The sequence below is a fragment of the Eleutherodactylus coqui genome, chromosome 11 (assembly GCF_035609145.1).
Source record: "Eleutherodactylus coqui strain aEleCoq1 chromosome 11, aEleCoq1.hap1, whole genome shotgun sequence".
Lineage (NCBI taxonomy): Eukaryota > Metazoa > Chordata > Amphibia > Anura > Eleutherodactylidae > Eleutherodactylus > Eleutherodactylus coqui.
In genome coordinates, this window is record NC_089847.1 from 37,933,738 (window position 1) to 37,946,425 (window position 12,688).

Below are 12,688 nucleotides of genomic sequence, written 5' to 3' on the forward strand. Positions count from 1 at the left end.
CTCTGGCACGGCGAACAGCAGACCCCATTGATCTCTTACTGATGGTCTATACTAAGAATAGACCATCAATAGTTTACAACTTGACAATCCCTTTAATGTCATCTTCTTCTCTAATTATAGTGTGCACTGTACCCCACGCTTCCGCTGAGCATAATTATCAGAATACTAACTGATGTGACTGCAGGGTTGTCTTTTTTGCACAACCAGCGACCTCCCATAATGCTTCAGCGGCTGAAACCCTGCAATGTATTATTGGATGCTCAATACAGGGCAAAGGTAAGAAAAAACAATATTTTGGCCAATTATTTATGATTTAATCTAGATAGATGGATGGATGGATGGATATGAGATGTCTGGATATGAGATGGATGGATGGATAGGAGGAGGATGGATATGAGATCTCTGGATATGAGATGGATGGATGGATAGATGGATAGGAGGTGGATGGATATGAGATGTCTGGATATGAGATGGATGGATGGATGGATAGGAGGTGGATGGATATGAGATGTCTGGATATGAGATGGATGGATGGATAAGAGGTGGATGGATATGAGATGTCTGGATATGAGATGGATGGATGGATAGGAGGAGGATGGATATGAGATCTCTGGATATGAAATGGATGGATAGATGGATAGGAGGTGGATGGATATGAGATGTCTGGATATGAGATGGATAGGAGGTGGATGGATATGGGATCTCTGGATATGAGATGGATGGATAGGAGGTGGATGGATATGAGATGTCTGGATATGAGATGGATGGATGGATGGATAGGAGGTGGATGGATATGAGATGTCTAGATATGAGATGGATGGATGGATAGGAGGTGGATAGATATGAGATGTCTGGATATGAGATGGATGGATGGATGGATGGATAGGAGGTGAATGGATAGGGGATGGATGGATAGATAGATATTTCTAAACTCTTCTGAATTTTAACATTTTTGGAAAGGGTCATTTTCATGTAAATGATTTAGGTTGATTTACATTACAAATATATAACTTCATAAAGATATTCAAAAGTATAGAATCGAAACACAAGAAGGAAGGAAATAAAGAACAGATTAATGTTTTTACTTCCTCATTACCAACAATAATATAATCATTTATTTCTCATTGTTTATATGGTGACAATATACACCGCAGCGCTGTATTCTGTATTCTGCCTTATTTATAAAAACTTGGGAAGCAAATCCAGCCGTATAAAACTTTCGCAATGTGAAAACTATAGCTAATGCTAACCTAGAAATAGGCAACGTTATCAAGCAAAATTACCAAAAAAAAAACAACACAGGTTTGTAGAAAGTGTAACAAAAAATGCTAAGCAAATTAGATTGATTGATTGATCTATGCCTGCTTGTATTTGTGATGCACACTCATTATTATTACTCATTATTACAGCTCTCAGATTTCTGGCTCTCAGACCTTCAGAAAGTAAATTTTTCCAAGGATCAGCAGGAAAATACATCAGTGATATATCTTTCACCTCAAAGGCTGCAAAAACACAGACCAACCACAGCAGATGATATATACAGGTTAGTAAACAAACCATTAAAAGTTCCGATGAGGTTGTCAGTTTGTGATTTAAAGAACATTTCCCCGAAAAACTAAAGTCTAATAAAGGGGTTTTCCAGGCAAATACTATTGATGATGATGATGATGATGATAGGTCATAAATAGTATTTGCCTGGAAAACCCTTTTAAAAATTCTACTTGGTCATTCCTAATTATATGTGATGCTGGGAAAGTTAGTTGACTGTTAGTGGTTGTCACCTAGCTGTTGCAGAATCTTGACTATGGGAAAGCTGGATGACCACTCTTGTAGCAGGGCCCTCACTTCTATTCTTCAATTTGTTTATTGGTTTGAAGTGAACCTGTCTCTTTCCCACATCCCTATAAACTGAGTTATGGTGCTAATGGGGAATGAGAGAGGGATAAGGTATTTTTTATACTCATCCGCTCGCGGTGTTCCCCTCTAAAGTTGGTGCGCAGCATAAAAATCTGACTCTTTTCATAAACTCTCTCATAGAGTTGTATAAAATCCTCTCTAGTTGATGCACTACATGATCGCAAAAGCTGCAGGTATCTGATTAGTACTCACGAGAGGCAAACCATTATCTACAAATGGATGTCTCTTCCTTTTAATGGAGATTCAGGCTCAACTCAGCTAAACTCCCTCATCATGTTTAAAGACTCTTTAATGGGTTGGGCATTGACTTATAGAATAACTTCCTCCAATAGGTGGCAGAGACACTTTTCTTCCTTCTAGAGGAAAGCTAATTAGCATATATTTTCCCAGAGAGCATGGGCTATAAGACTAATTATGCCAGCTGGGGATCTCCTCAAGGACAAACAGTACCCCTGAGAGCTTGATGTCTAATAACACACAATGTTTATGTTATAGCAGACATCTACTTTCCAAACTGGCTAGTGACCTCCCAAACATTTTACCCCAATGGCTTGGCATTCTAGTATCAAAGCAGACATGGCAGCCTACGATTCTGCCCATTCACTAGAACACATATAGGCTGTAAATCCTGGCACCACCCTGAGTATACATGAGTCTATACACATATAGCTTGCTCCCTGCTAATACTGAGATGTCTTCTGAGTTTAATTTCATTATTAATGTTCTTTGCAGCCTGGGAATTATTTTGCATGAAACCCTAAGCCGAAAACAACCATTTCAAGGTAAGTTCTTGATTCAATCGGCCTTCCAACATGTATTAAAGGGGAATTCTCACTTAAAACATTAATGGCACACGAGTCTAAGCAATGTGAATCTTGCTTGTCACTAGAACAAAGCACCAATATTGCTAGGAAACAATCGTGCCCCTTCCTTTACTGCCAGTTGAGCTTGGATTGGTTTTGAGACAATCCTCACTATGTAGCCTACAAAAAATGTCATGTATAGCCAACAGATACTAAAAAGACACATTTCTTTTCTAACATGGATGCTACTTTGTTCTATCAAGGAGCAGACATTGTATCAATCGGATCTCCATCTATCAAACATCAATGGCACCTCTTAGCAATATTCAATCAAATTCTTAAATGGAAAAAAGCCTGTAAACTGTCACAACTCAAATTCTCACAGAAGCCAAACTGGTTAATTTTGATGTCAACACTTTTGCCGCAGAAAAACATCCTTTGAAGCTGGTGACGGAAATCACTAGAGGAATGCGACCACAACCAGATATAGATGTTATCTTAAAAGAGACCAGTCTACAACACAGTCATCGTACAAACTTAAGTCAGCTCACGCACTTGTGCTGGCATCAGAACCCCAATATGAGGCCGACAGCAGCTGGTAAGTTGGACATTTACCCTCTCAATGGCTGTACCAGATTTTCTGACATGTCAATAGTATAAAATAAGGCACACTAGCCTTAATGAAGGGGATGTGAAGAGATTGCCTCCTCCCTCCAGAGTTGTAACATTGGGGGTGTTATTGTTCTTTTATTGTTGATTAATGTGCAGTCGAGTGATTAGAGATGTACGATAAGTAGAGAGGTTCTCCGGTTAACCAAGTGGCCATTTTGCAGGTTGGAATAACCGGTCACCAAGCTAATAGGAGGGCTAGGCTTAGTAGTCACGCAGAGATGAGTTATTGACCACCCAGAGAGAGGAGTTAGTGAAGTACAAGTTGTCAATGTGTGCCACAGCAATAATTACATTGCCGGAAGCTATGGTGTAAGAAGTTGGGTGAATGAGTTTGTAAAGGTTGATGAGTGCAAATGACCAGCGGTCTTCAAATCTTCCAGGTTTAATGAGAAAGGTGTGCTATCTTTCCCGGATCCCAGTGAGAAACCACTCCTGGACTCACAAAACTTCAGGCGTGCTCTAAATACGCACCTCTTCAGGGAGGCATACCGCATTTCCTAAACAAACCCCTCTGTATGCCGCCTGATAACATGCTCCCTGACCCACTGACTGCAGTCCTTGCCAGCCACCATCAACTGCTCCTGCAGTCATACCAATTCTGCCGTCACACGGCTAAATGTCTGACCATTGTCTGTGTATAGAATCCCTCACTCTCCACCTCTCCATACTGTCCACATCTCCAGCCCTTTACCTTCTGTATCACCCCATTACTTGTAGTATGTAAGCTCGTTGGAGCAGGACCCTCACCCCTATTGTTTCCATCAACTGCTTACTACATGTAGCCGTGGTGCTGTAATTTTTGTACTTTTGTCTTTCTGTATTCCCCCTGTCTTTGTAAGTGCTGCAGAATATGTTGGCGCTATACAAATAAAGATTATTATTGTGGACTGCAACCACTAAAGTAGTAACTCTGGACAGTGTAAAGCTTGTTTATTAAGTTCACTATCCTGTCCGGTGTTTCGCTTTCATATTTCAGGGCCCACCCCTACATCTATGTTGCTTTTCATGTAAAGTTTTCACTAATTCAAATATTAAAATAGTATTTAGATTTGAGCTTTCGAGACATAGAGATTTATGGTATTTGAATGGGATATGATCCTGGTTGGTAAAAGTCCTTGCATCTTTCTTTCCGAACAACCATAGACTTGACTAGAGGAGAGCTGTGCACATGCACCAGTACCTCTCCCACCACCTCTTCATTCAGTCAGTGGCTGAAAAAAAACATTTCTCGATTGATGGGAGTTGGGCCCAGTGTTCTTCAACAATTTTATAAATAATCCAGAGGAGGAAATTGAAGGGAAACTGATCAAGTTTGCCGAAGACACTAAGCTAAAAGGGATGGCTAACACTGGAGAAGAGAGAGAGAAAGGATTCAAAAAGATCTGGACGAGCTTGAACAGTGAGCAGCTTGGTAACAGATTGGTATTTAACAAGGAAAAATAGAAAGTGCTACAACTGGGCAAGTAAAATGAAAAGAACATAAAGAATGAGAAAACTTGAGCTAAGCAGCACATGTGAAAAAAAACTTGGTTATACTTAAAGATCACAGACTGAACATGAGTCAACAGTGTGATGCAGTAGCAAAAAGGCAAACACAGATCTTGGATGTATTAAGAAAAGCACAGAGTCTAGATCGCGTGACTAGAACCGAAAGGTTGAAACTGGAAGGGAGGAGACACAGATAGATAAAAGAAAAAGCATTTTTGACAGTGAGGGTTGATCAATGAGTGGAACAGGTTGCCACGCGAGGTAGTGAGTTCTCCTTCAATGGAAGTCTTCAAACAGAGGCTGGACAGACATCTGCCTGGGATTATTTAGTGAATCCTGCATTAAGCAGGGGTTTTGACCCATTAACCTTGGAGGTCCCTTCCAACTCTACATTTTTTTGATTCTATGAGATGAGAAAACGTCTTTTTGAGAATTAGTTTATAATTTCTGTGCATTTTATTTTCAGAATGTTTGTCTCGACTACAAAACATCCAGCAGAACTTTTCAAAAGAAGAGATTCAATTTGAAATTGACTCCCTGAATAAAGGAAAGGTGAGTCATTTGTTTCGCACCACCCCATGATATATTTATAGGAGATAGGTACAAATCTTACAGGTGTAAACAGCCGGGACTTGACTTGTTTGTCACTTACTGAAATGTGTCAATTAAAAAAAAATATCTGCTACAAAAAGTTCCCATTGCACCTTTCTCTCCCCTGTTCAGAATTATGACATATCTAAAAAAATAAGTTATGGTGCCCTTGGACTAAGGAAAGAATTTAAGTAGCTGGTTGTTCATCTGGAGGAGGTCCTGGATTTTGCCATGTATTTTACAGCTCTGTATAAGTTAGACACTTTTAAAGGGGTTCTGACATGAATAATGTTTTTATGCTTTAGCAGCCATTGTTCCCTGGTGTGCCTAATGGACCCAGGGAACCCATGGTTTAATGGCTGCTAAAGCATAAAAAGATAATACTTACCTTGTCTTCTGTTGTTGTTGACATCGGGGGGGTCATCTCCCAGCAGGCGCTGCTCCTCTTCTTCTGTCTGCACGAGCCGCGCCGCTCCGGGATCGCGCGCATGCGCTGTGGAGAGGTGCCCTCTGACAGGAGTCAGGACGGGCTGCGTCTCCACTGCGCATGCGCAGCACTTCGGAGTTCAGCCGGACGGACGGGCCGCCCACAGCAAGCACTGCTTGTGACATGCTTGCTGTGGCGGTCCGTCCGTTGACCTTGGAAGTGCCTGACGGACGGACCAGAGCAGGAAGCGGTCTTTTTGACCGCTCCTGCTCTGCTTTAAAGGCACAGAAGAAGATGCCGGCTGGAGGGGACATGCCTGGCGATCGGGCCAGGCCAGGCAAGGTGAGTACAATTTTTTTTTTTGATGTCAGAACCCCTTTAAGGCAGATGCATGTAACTTTGAGATTGTTTATAGATTGAGCAACAGGCCTCTAGTATGTGAGGGGGAGCTGGGGTCAGGTTTGAAATCTCACCTACTCTCTTGAGGAGAGGCGTATACCATTTGGGAGGAGGGAGGCACAACTGGTAGGGCTAGACCCAGCTCCTGCAAGGCCACCATGGCCTCTTGACCCACATGGAAGAAGTGTCAGGCAATGATTTTTCATTCATTATGCACATGACAACTCAGCTACTCACAGGCTTTAGCAGCCATAGAAAAATCACAACTGAAGCCTGTCAGCGTCTAAGTGGTCACATGCACAATGAATAGCACGTCACTGCCTACTTCTTCATCAGGGCTGCAATACTGAATGGGTAGCCACCGGGATAGGTAAGTATTCAATTTTTATTCTTTTTAAGGCCTTTTAACTTTATTTTTAAGTCCCACAAAACTGCTTTAAGCAACACTAAAATATTTGGTTGTCCAAGGTTAGACAAACATGGCTGCTTTCTTCAGAAAGCAGCAGCAATCCTATTCACTTCAATGGAGCTAAGTAGCAATACCATACACAACCTATGGACACAAATGGTGCTCTCTTTGAAAGAAAGCAACCACGTTTTTCTAACCCCGGACTCCTCCCTAAAAGGTATTTTCAAGGCAGCTTCGGCTGTCAGTGCCAGGATACACCTGGGTCAGAGCTGAAGCTGCAACTCAGACCCCTGTGTATTGGCTGGCGCTCAAAATTGCAGGCTCAGCTCTAATTGAAATCAAGGGTACCCTAGGCTCCAATTACAAGTGTAGCTCCCATTGATTTCAATGAGTACTGCTCCTGCAATTACCAGTGCTGGCTACTACACAGGAGTCAGATCAACGGCTTCTGCTGCGACTTTGGCGTATCCGGATGCTGGCAGCCAGTGCTCCCTGGAGGCCCCTTCAAATTCTTGCTTTGTAGAAAGACATAGGATAAGTACTGTATAACACTTTCTGAAAACTTTCTGAAAAGATTTCCAGCAATGACATCTCATTTCTCAGCAATCATCTGCCACTTGCCCTTTTTAAAGACCCATAGCTCTGAATGTAACTGCTTCATGGTGTAAGCAGGAACTATGTTTGAAGTAGAAAACTGCTACTGCATTATGGTAACTGCAACAATCACTTTTTCCAGGAGCAGCCCCAGGAGCGCATAATGGAGTTTGACATCAAATATTTAGATGTAAGTATTTATGGGGAGAAGAGATTTGTTCCTCTTAAGTTTTTTATTAGAATTAGCATTTCTGGTTTATGTCAGGTGTTTCGTCTGAATCCGTGATAAGTGGATATAGGCTGATCCCACAAACGGAACCATTCACTTGTGTTCCTGAGATGGAGACCATTATGTGTCGCATCTACAGCAGGGTTCCATTAGTTTCCATCATTCTGTGCTAGAATAATATGGTTTAGCTAACCTCTTCTGACATAAACCATAATATAGTATGTTGGGCCGAAAAACTACATATGTCCATCCAGTTCAGCCTATTAGCCCCAATGTTGATCCAGAGGAAGGAAAAAAAACAATGAGGTAGAAGCCAATTTTTCCCATTTAAGGGAAAAAATAACTTCCTGACTCCAATCTGGCAATCGGAATAATCCCCAGATCACCTACCCTTCTGAACTTCTAAAGTTATTATAACATATAATATTGTATCACTCTAGAAAGGCGTCTAGGCCCCTCTTTAAATCTTTTATATATGCTATTCGCAGGGCTAGATTAGGGCTGCTCACAATATGCAGCAGTTCAATTACAATGCCCCCCCCCCCTCCACTCCACTGCCCAGCTGGGACAATTATTTGACCATGCCTTTTTGCCCCAAATCTTTGATGCACTTTCTACTCACATGAGTAGTAATGCCCCTTTTCTGCCCAATAAAGTAATAATGCCCCCTTTCTGCCTCCATAATTAATAATGCCATTTTTTTTTTGCTCTTATAAGTAATAACGCGTTTTCTGCACACCCCCCTCCCCTACCGAAAAAATAATGCCTCTTTACTATCTGCATAAATAATCATGCCCGTATTTTGCGCCCATAAATAATCATGCCCCTTTCTGCCCCATAATTAATTATGCACCTTGCTGCCAACATAAATGATTATATCCCTTTTTGCCCCCAAATAAATATGCCCCTTTCAGCCCCAACATAAATAAGTATGCCCCTTTCTGTGCTGGTGAGAGGGGCACTGCCCCAAGCTGCTCCAGACTATGTCTTCTTACTTCTGGGTATTGTGTATGTGCTGGACATATGTCTGCTGCACTCAATCCCTGGTCTCCATGCTGGATTGGCCAGCACCGGTCATGCTTCCATATAGATATACCCACAAGTAGAAAGAAGTCTCATGTGCCTTGGGGGAGCGAGGTGAGTATGTAGTTTTGCTTGTGTTTTGACATTTCCATAAGAATGGGAATCAAATAAATTGGTTTGTACAATTTGCAGGAGGGTTGGCTGACTCGGAGTAGAGCACAGAGCGTCCCTGAAGCGAGCACTGAACAACTTTCACTGTGTCCCGAGACAAAGAAAGAGAAGAGAAGTGGTGAGAGCATTCTTCCTGTAAACCAGACATTGTTGGAAATGAAACTTAATACTGTACTTTGTTTCAGTTCTTCACCATTTTCATGGTCTCTGCTTACTGCTAAAAAAAGGGAAACATGTTTTCTCTTTGGGTTGTCAAAATTGCTCCCTATTACAATGCATGTGCAGGGTTATGAGGTTTTTTATTTTTATGTTTTACTAGATTCATTTATATGGCACTGAGAGAGATAGTCAAGTAGAAGCCCCGTATAAGGGGGGCAGTGATGTCTGGAGTGTTACCTTAACTTCTTTGTGACACACATACGGCTCTGTGCATCTTAACTGCACACACCCCATGCAGTTAGGACAGATATAGCCATCCACTGCATATACTGTGTATTGAGGGGGCTCGGGAGGGTATGGGCTACCTCTGAAAGCCGACACCCACCAACAAAATCAGGGAGAACTCTGAATACAGTGGTAAGCCCTTCAAATGTCCTAATCGGGACTTAGATGTACCAAACAGCCCTGCTGCGATAAGAGCGTAGGAAGGGAGGGGTCCGGGTGTCATGGTAGCCTAGGTGCTTCTAAAAGTCCCCAGGGCTGCCATGATCAAGCCTTTAAAAGATGTGCCTATGTCATGTATTTAATAGGAATCCTGTTAAAATATAATATAATGCAATATCATAGTATTGCATTTTACTAAGTGATTGATCAAATGATCACAGGTTCAAGTTTCCTATGGGGACTAATAAAAATAAAGATGAAATAAAGATTTTTGTAACCGTTATAAAAACAAAAAATGTTAAAAGTACTGTATATACTCGAGTATAAGCCCAGTTTTTCAGCACATTTTTTTGTGCTGAAAAAGCCCCCCTCGGCTTATACTCGAGTCAGGGAAGGCTTTAAAAAAAACCTCCATACACACATCCCAGCCGCCTCCTGTGTCTCCGGCGGTGGTGCGGCAGGCTGCTTGAATTCTCTCCACTATCATCCCCCGCCGTCCTCTTTGCTCGGCTCTGTCATCCCCCGCCGTCAGCGCTTTGTAAGTAAGAGCTGTGATTGGATCGAGTGTCAGCCAATCACAGCCGGTGCTCGATCATTCAAGCTGCTTTAGAATTCTCCCCACTGTCATCTCCCTGCTCGGCTTTCAAATCCCCTGCCGTCAGTGCTGTGTAAGTAAGCGCTGTGATTGGATCGAGCACCAGCTGTGATTGGATGGCGCTCAATCCAATCACAGTGCTTCCTTACACAGCACTGACAGAGCCAAGCAGAGAGGACAGTGGGGGATGACAGCAGGGAGAATTCAAGCAGCTTGTTGCACAGACACATACGCCGGCTGGGAGGTGAGTATGGAGGGTTTTTTTTTTACCTAGTATATACCCGAGTATAGCTTGGCTTATACTCGAGTCAATAAGTTTTCCCAGTTTTTGTGGTGAAACTTATTGTCTCGGCTTATACTCGGATCGAGTATTTGGCAGTGTTTTCTGCCAAACAACGGTTTGCAGTTCTGCTTGAAAACCATCAATCAGCAGAACTGCTGATAAGCAAGACCGCACGCTGTGCTCTGCCTGTGGAGAGCTGATTACAGCTCCACCAGCAGATCAAAGCGAAAGTAATCAGGAAACAGCAGGAGGTGTGTTTCTTGACCACAGGAGCCATCTTTTGAGAGATCATTTTTGCAGTGTAAATGCATCCTAAATCTATTCTTAATCTACCTAACTAGTTTGCATTATGTCATTTAAGGTACCAGGAGGTATGCTTGAATGACTTCATACATTCTACAATGTCGTATGGTGAGACATTCTTCAATGAACGCTCGCCATGTTGTAAAGAAGCCCGTAGCCCGTAACTCCACCCTATGCTCTAGTTCCAATCTTTCCATATATAAAATTTGCTTGAATTGGTGTGTTATGTGTGTGACTTTTGGAGTTAACGGCTGTAGCCATTGTTTTAATAGGCAACATTTGCTCACTGCAAGGACTCTTTCACAGGGGCGTATTTTTTTTCATCAGTATTTTGTGAGCCAAAACCAGGAATGGGTCCAAAATATGGAGGAAATGCAAATCTTTCCATTCTACTTTCTCTCTGTAAGTTCTGCTCCTGGTTGTGGCTCACAAAATACTGATGAAAAATACGCCCGTTTGAAAGAGTCCTAAGTGTAGCATGGATCAAATGTCTTAATTGTAGTTCAGCAGGGAGAAAATGGAATATAAAAACCTGGGGTGTTAGTAGTACCATGTTTCCCCGAAAATAAGACACTATCTTATATTATTTTTTGCCCAAAAAAGGACACAGTGTCTTATTTTCAGGGGGCTTTACCTAGTCCATGGGGTCCCAATGCCTCCCGATGGTGTCCAGCGGCAGTGCGGCGTCCTCCTCGTCTCACCGTTGATCGTCTGCTGGAGATGGGGCTTTGAATACCCCGCCTCCTGCAAAGCGGGCTCTGTGATTGGCTCATTGAGCGCTGGCAGCCAATCACAGCTGGCACTTGATGAGCCAATCACAGCCATTCAGTGAATGACATCACTGAATGGCTGTGATGGGCTCATCGAGCGCCGGCTGTGATTGGCTGCCAGTACTCAATGAGCCAATCACAGCGCTTACTTTGCTGGAGGCGGAATATTCAAAGCCCCTTCTTCAGCAGAAGATCAGCTGTGGGACGAGGAGGACGCTGTGCCGCTGCAGCGCTCCGGAGACCATCAGGACGCCGTGGACGAGGTGAGTATTGGGTCTTTTTTTGTGGGGCACCTGAGTTAGGTCCTATTTTCGGGGGAGGACTTATATTTCAAGCCTCCTCCGAAAACCCCATAGGTCTTACTATCGAGGTAGGACCTATTTTCAGGGAAACACGGTAGTAAGATTTTTTTCGGCCTTCTCTGAGCCTCGGGACAGTTTCACAAGCTATGAAACATGTTTGTTTTTGGTTTGTTACATTTGGGGCCAGCCAGCAGTCTGTCAGATGCATTGGGATGAGGTGGGATATCAAAACCATATATGACCTTATGTATGATTTTATACTGAGTATCTCTCCGTCTTTCGTTGGAAATGGCTTTGCACATTGCTATCCAGCCATCTGCGATTTTCTGTTCAATTTTTTGGGTTGTTGATTTCTTCTGACCATTTTTAAAATATCGATGAGCCATCGAATGCTGCAAGGTTTAACCTGAAGACTTTTGCTGGGTTTTTTTCCGTTCAAAAGTATTTTATTCGCATAGTTTCAGATATACAAGCATACATTTGTCAATTGCATAATAAATTGGAATGGTACGTACAGTAGTGGTATTGACATATGTAAATAAATTCTTTTCACTTTTGAGAGTTCTGCTATGCGTCTTTTTCCTTTTTTGGGCAGAAGTATACTGTCTATATATAACTAAACTTATACTACAACACAAACATAACTGACAGACAGGGGAATTCAGGGGGGGGGGTAGGGAGGAGGGTAAGGTTGGGGGTGTTATGACCATTGAATCTTTGAACACTGTTTAAGGCGGCAGGGCCCAGCTCTGAGCCGCCCCATGCCCCACTCCCGAGGGCTTCCCGGGGGAGCTCCAGAGCCCTCTATAGGTGCCCTGTGGCCACCCAGGCCTTGAATCTTTCAGAAGCTCTGAAGGTAGACCACGCCTCCCAGGTATGATGGAATGTTACCTGGGAGTCGCTCTCCTCCGCTCCCATCTCGTCGAAACGCATGAGATCATTTACTTCTTTTACCCACATCCCTCTCGAGGGGGGGGGGGTTGTGTTTTTCCAGAGTCTAGGAATGACTCTTCTGGTTGCTAGCAAAAAGAATCTCAAAACATTTCGCTTGATATTTTTGATAGAACCTGGGAGGACTGAGAGGAGGGCCATTTCCTGAGTGAGTCTTA

At 42.8% G+C, this 12,688-nt stretch overlaps 1 protein-coding gene across 5 annotated transcripts in view; it reads left to right on the plus strand.

Annotated features, from left to right (window-relative positions):
* The window catches only part of LOC136582684 (receptor-interacting serine/threonine-protein kinase 2-like), a 65,688-nt gene that overhangs the window by 30,713 nt on the left and 22,287 nt on the right, over positions 1 to 12,688 (plus strand). For all 5 annotated transcript variants that reach the window (XM_066583869.1, XM_066583872.1, XM_066583873.1 and 2 more), the window contains exons 4-10: positions 121 to 276; positions 1,410 to 1,543; positions 2,650 to 2,699; positions 3,148 to 3,318; positions 5,347 to 5,432; positions 7,443 to 7,490; positions 8,745 to 8,841. In XM_066583869.1, the coding sequence (XP_066439966.1) occupies positions 121 to 276; positions 1,410 to 1,543; positions 2,650 to 2,699; positions 3,148 to 3,318; positions 5,347 to 5,432; positions 7,443 to 7,490; positions 8,745 to 8,841 (742 nt within the window). The remainder of the gene's footprint in view (positions 1 to 120; positions 277 to 1,409; positions 1,544 to 2,649; positions 2,700 to 3,147; positions 3,319 to 5,346; positions 5,433 to 7,442; positions 7,491 to 8,744; positions 8,842 to 12,688) is intronic.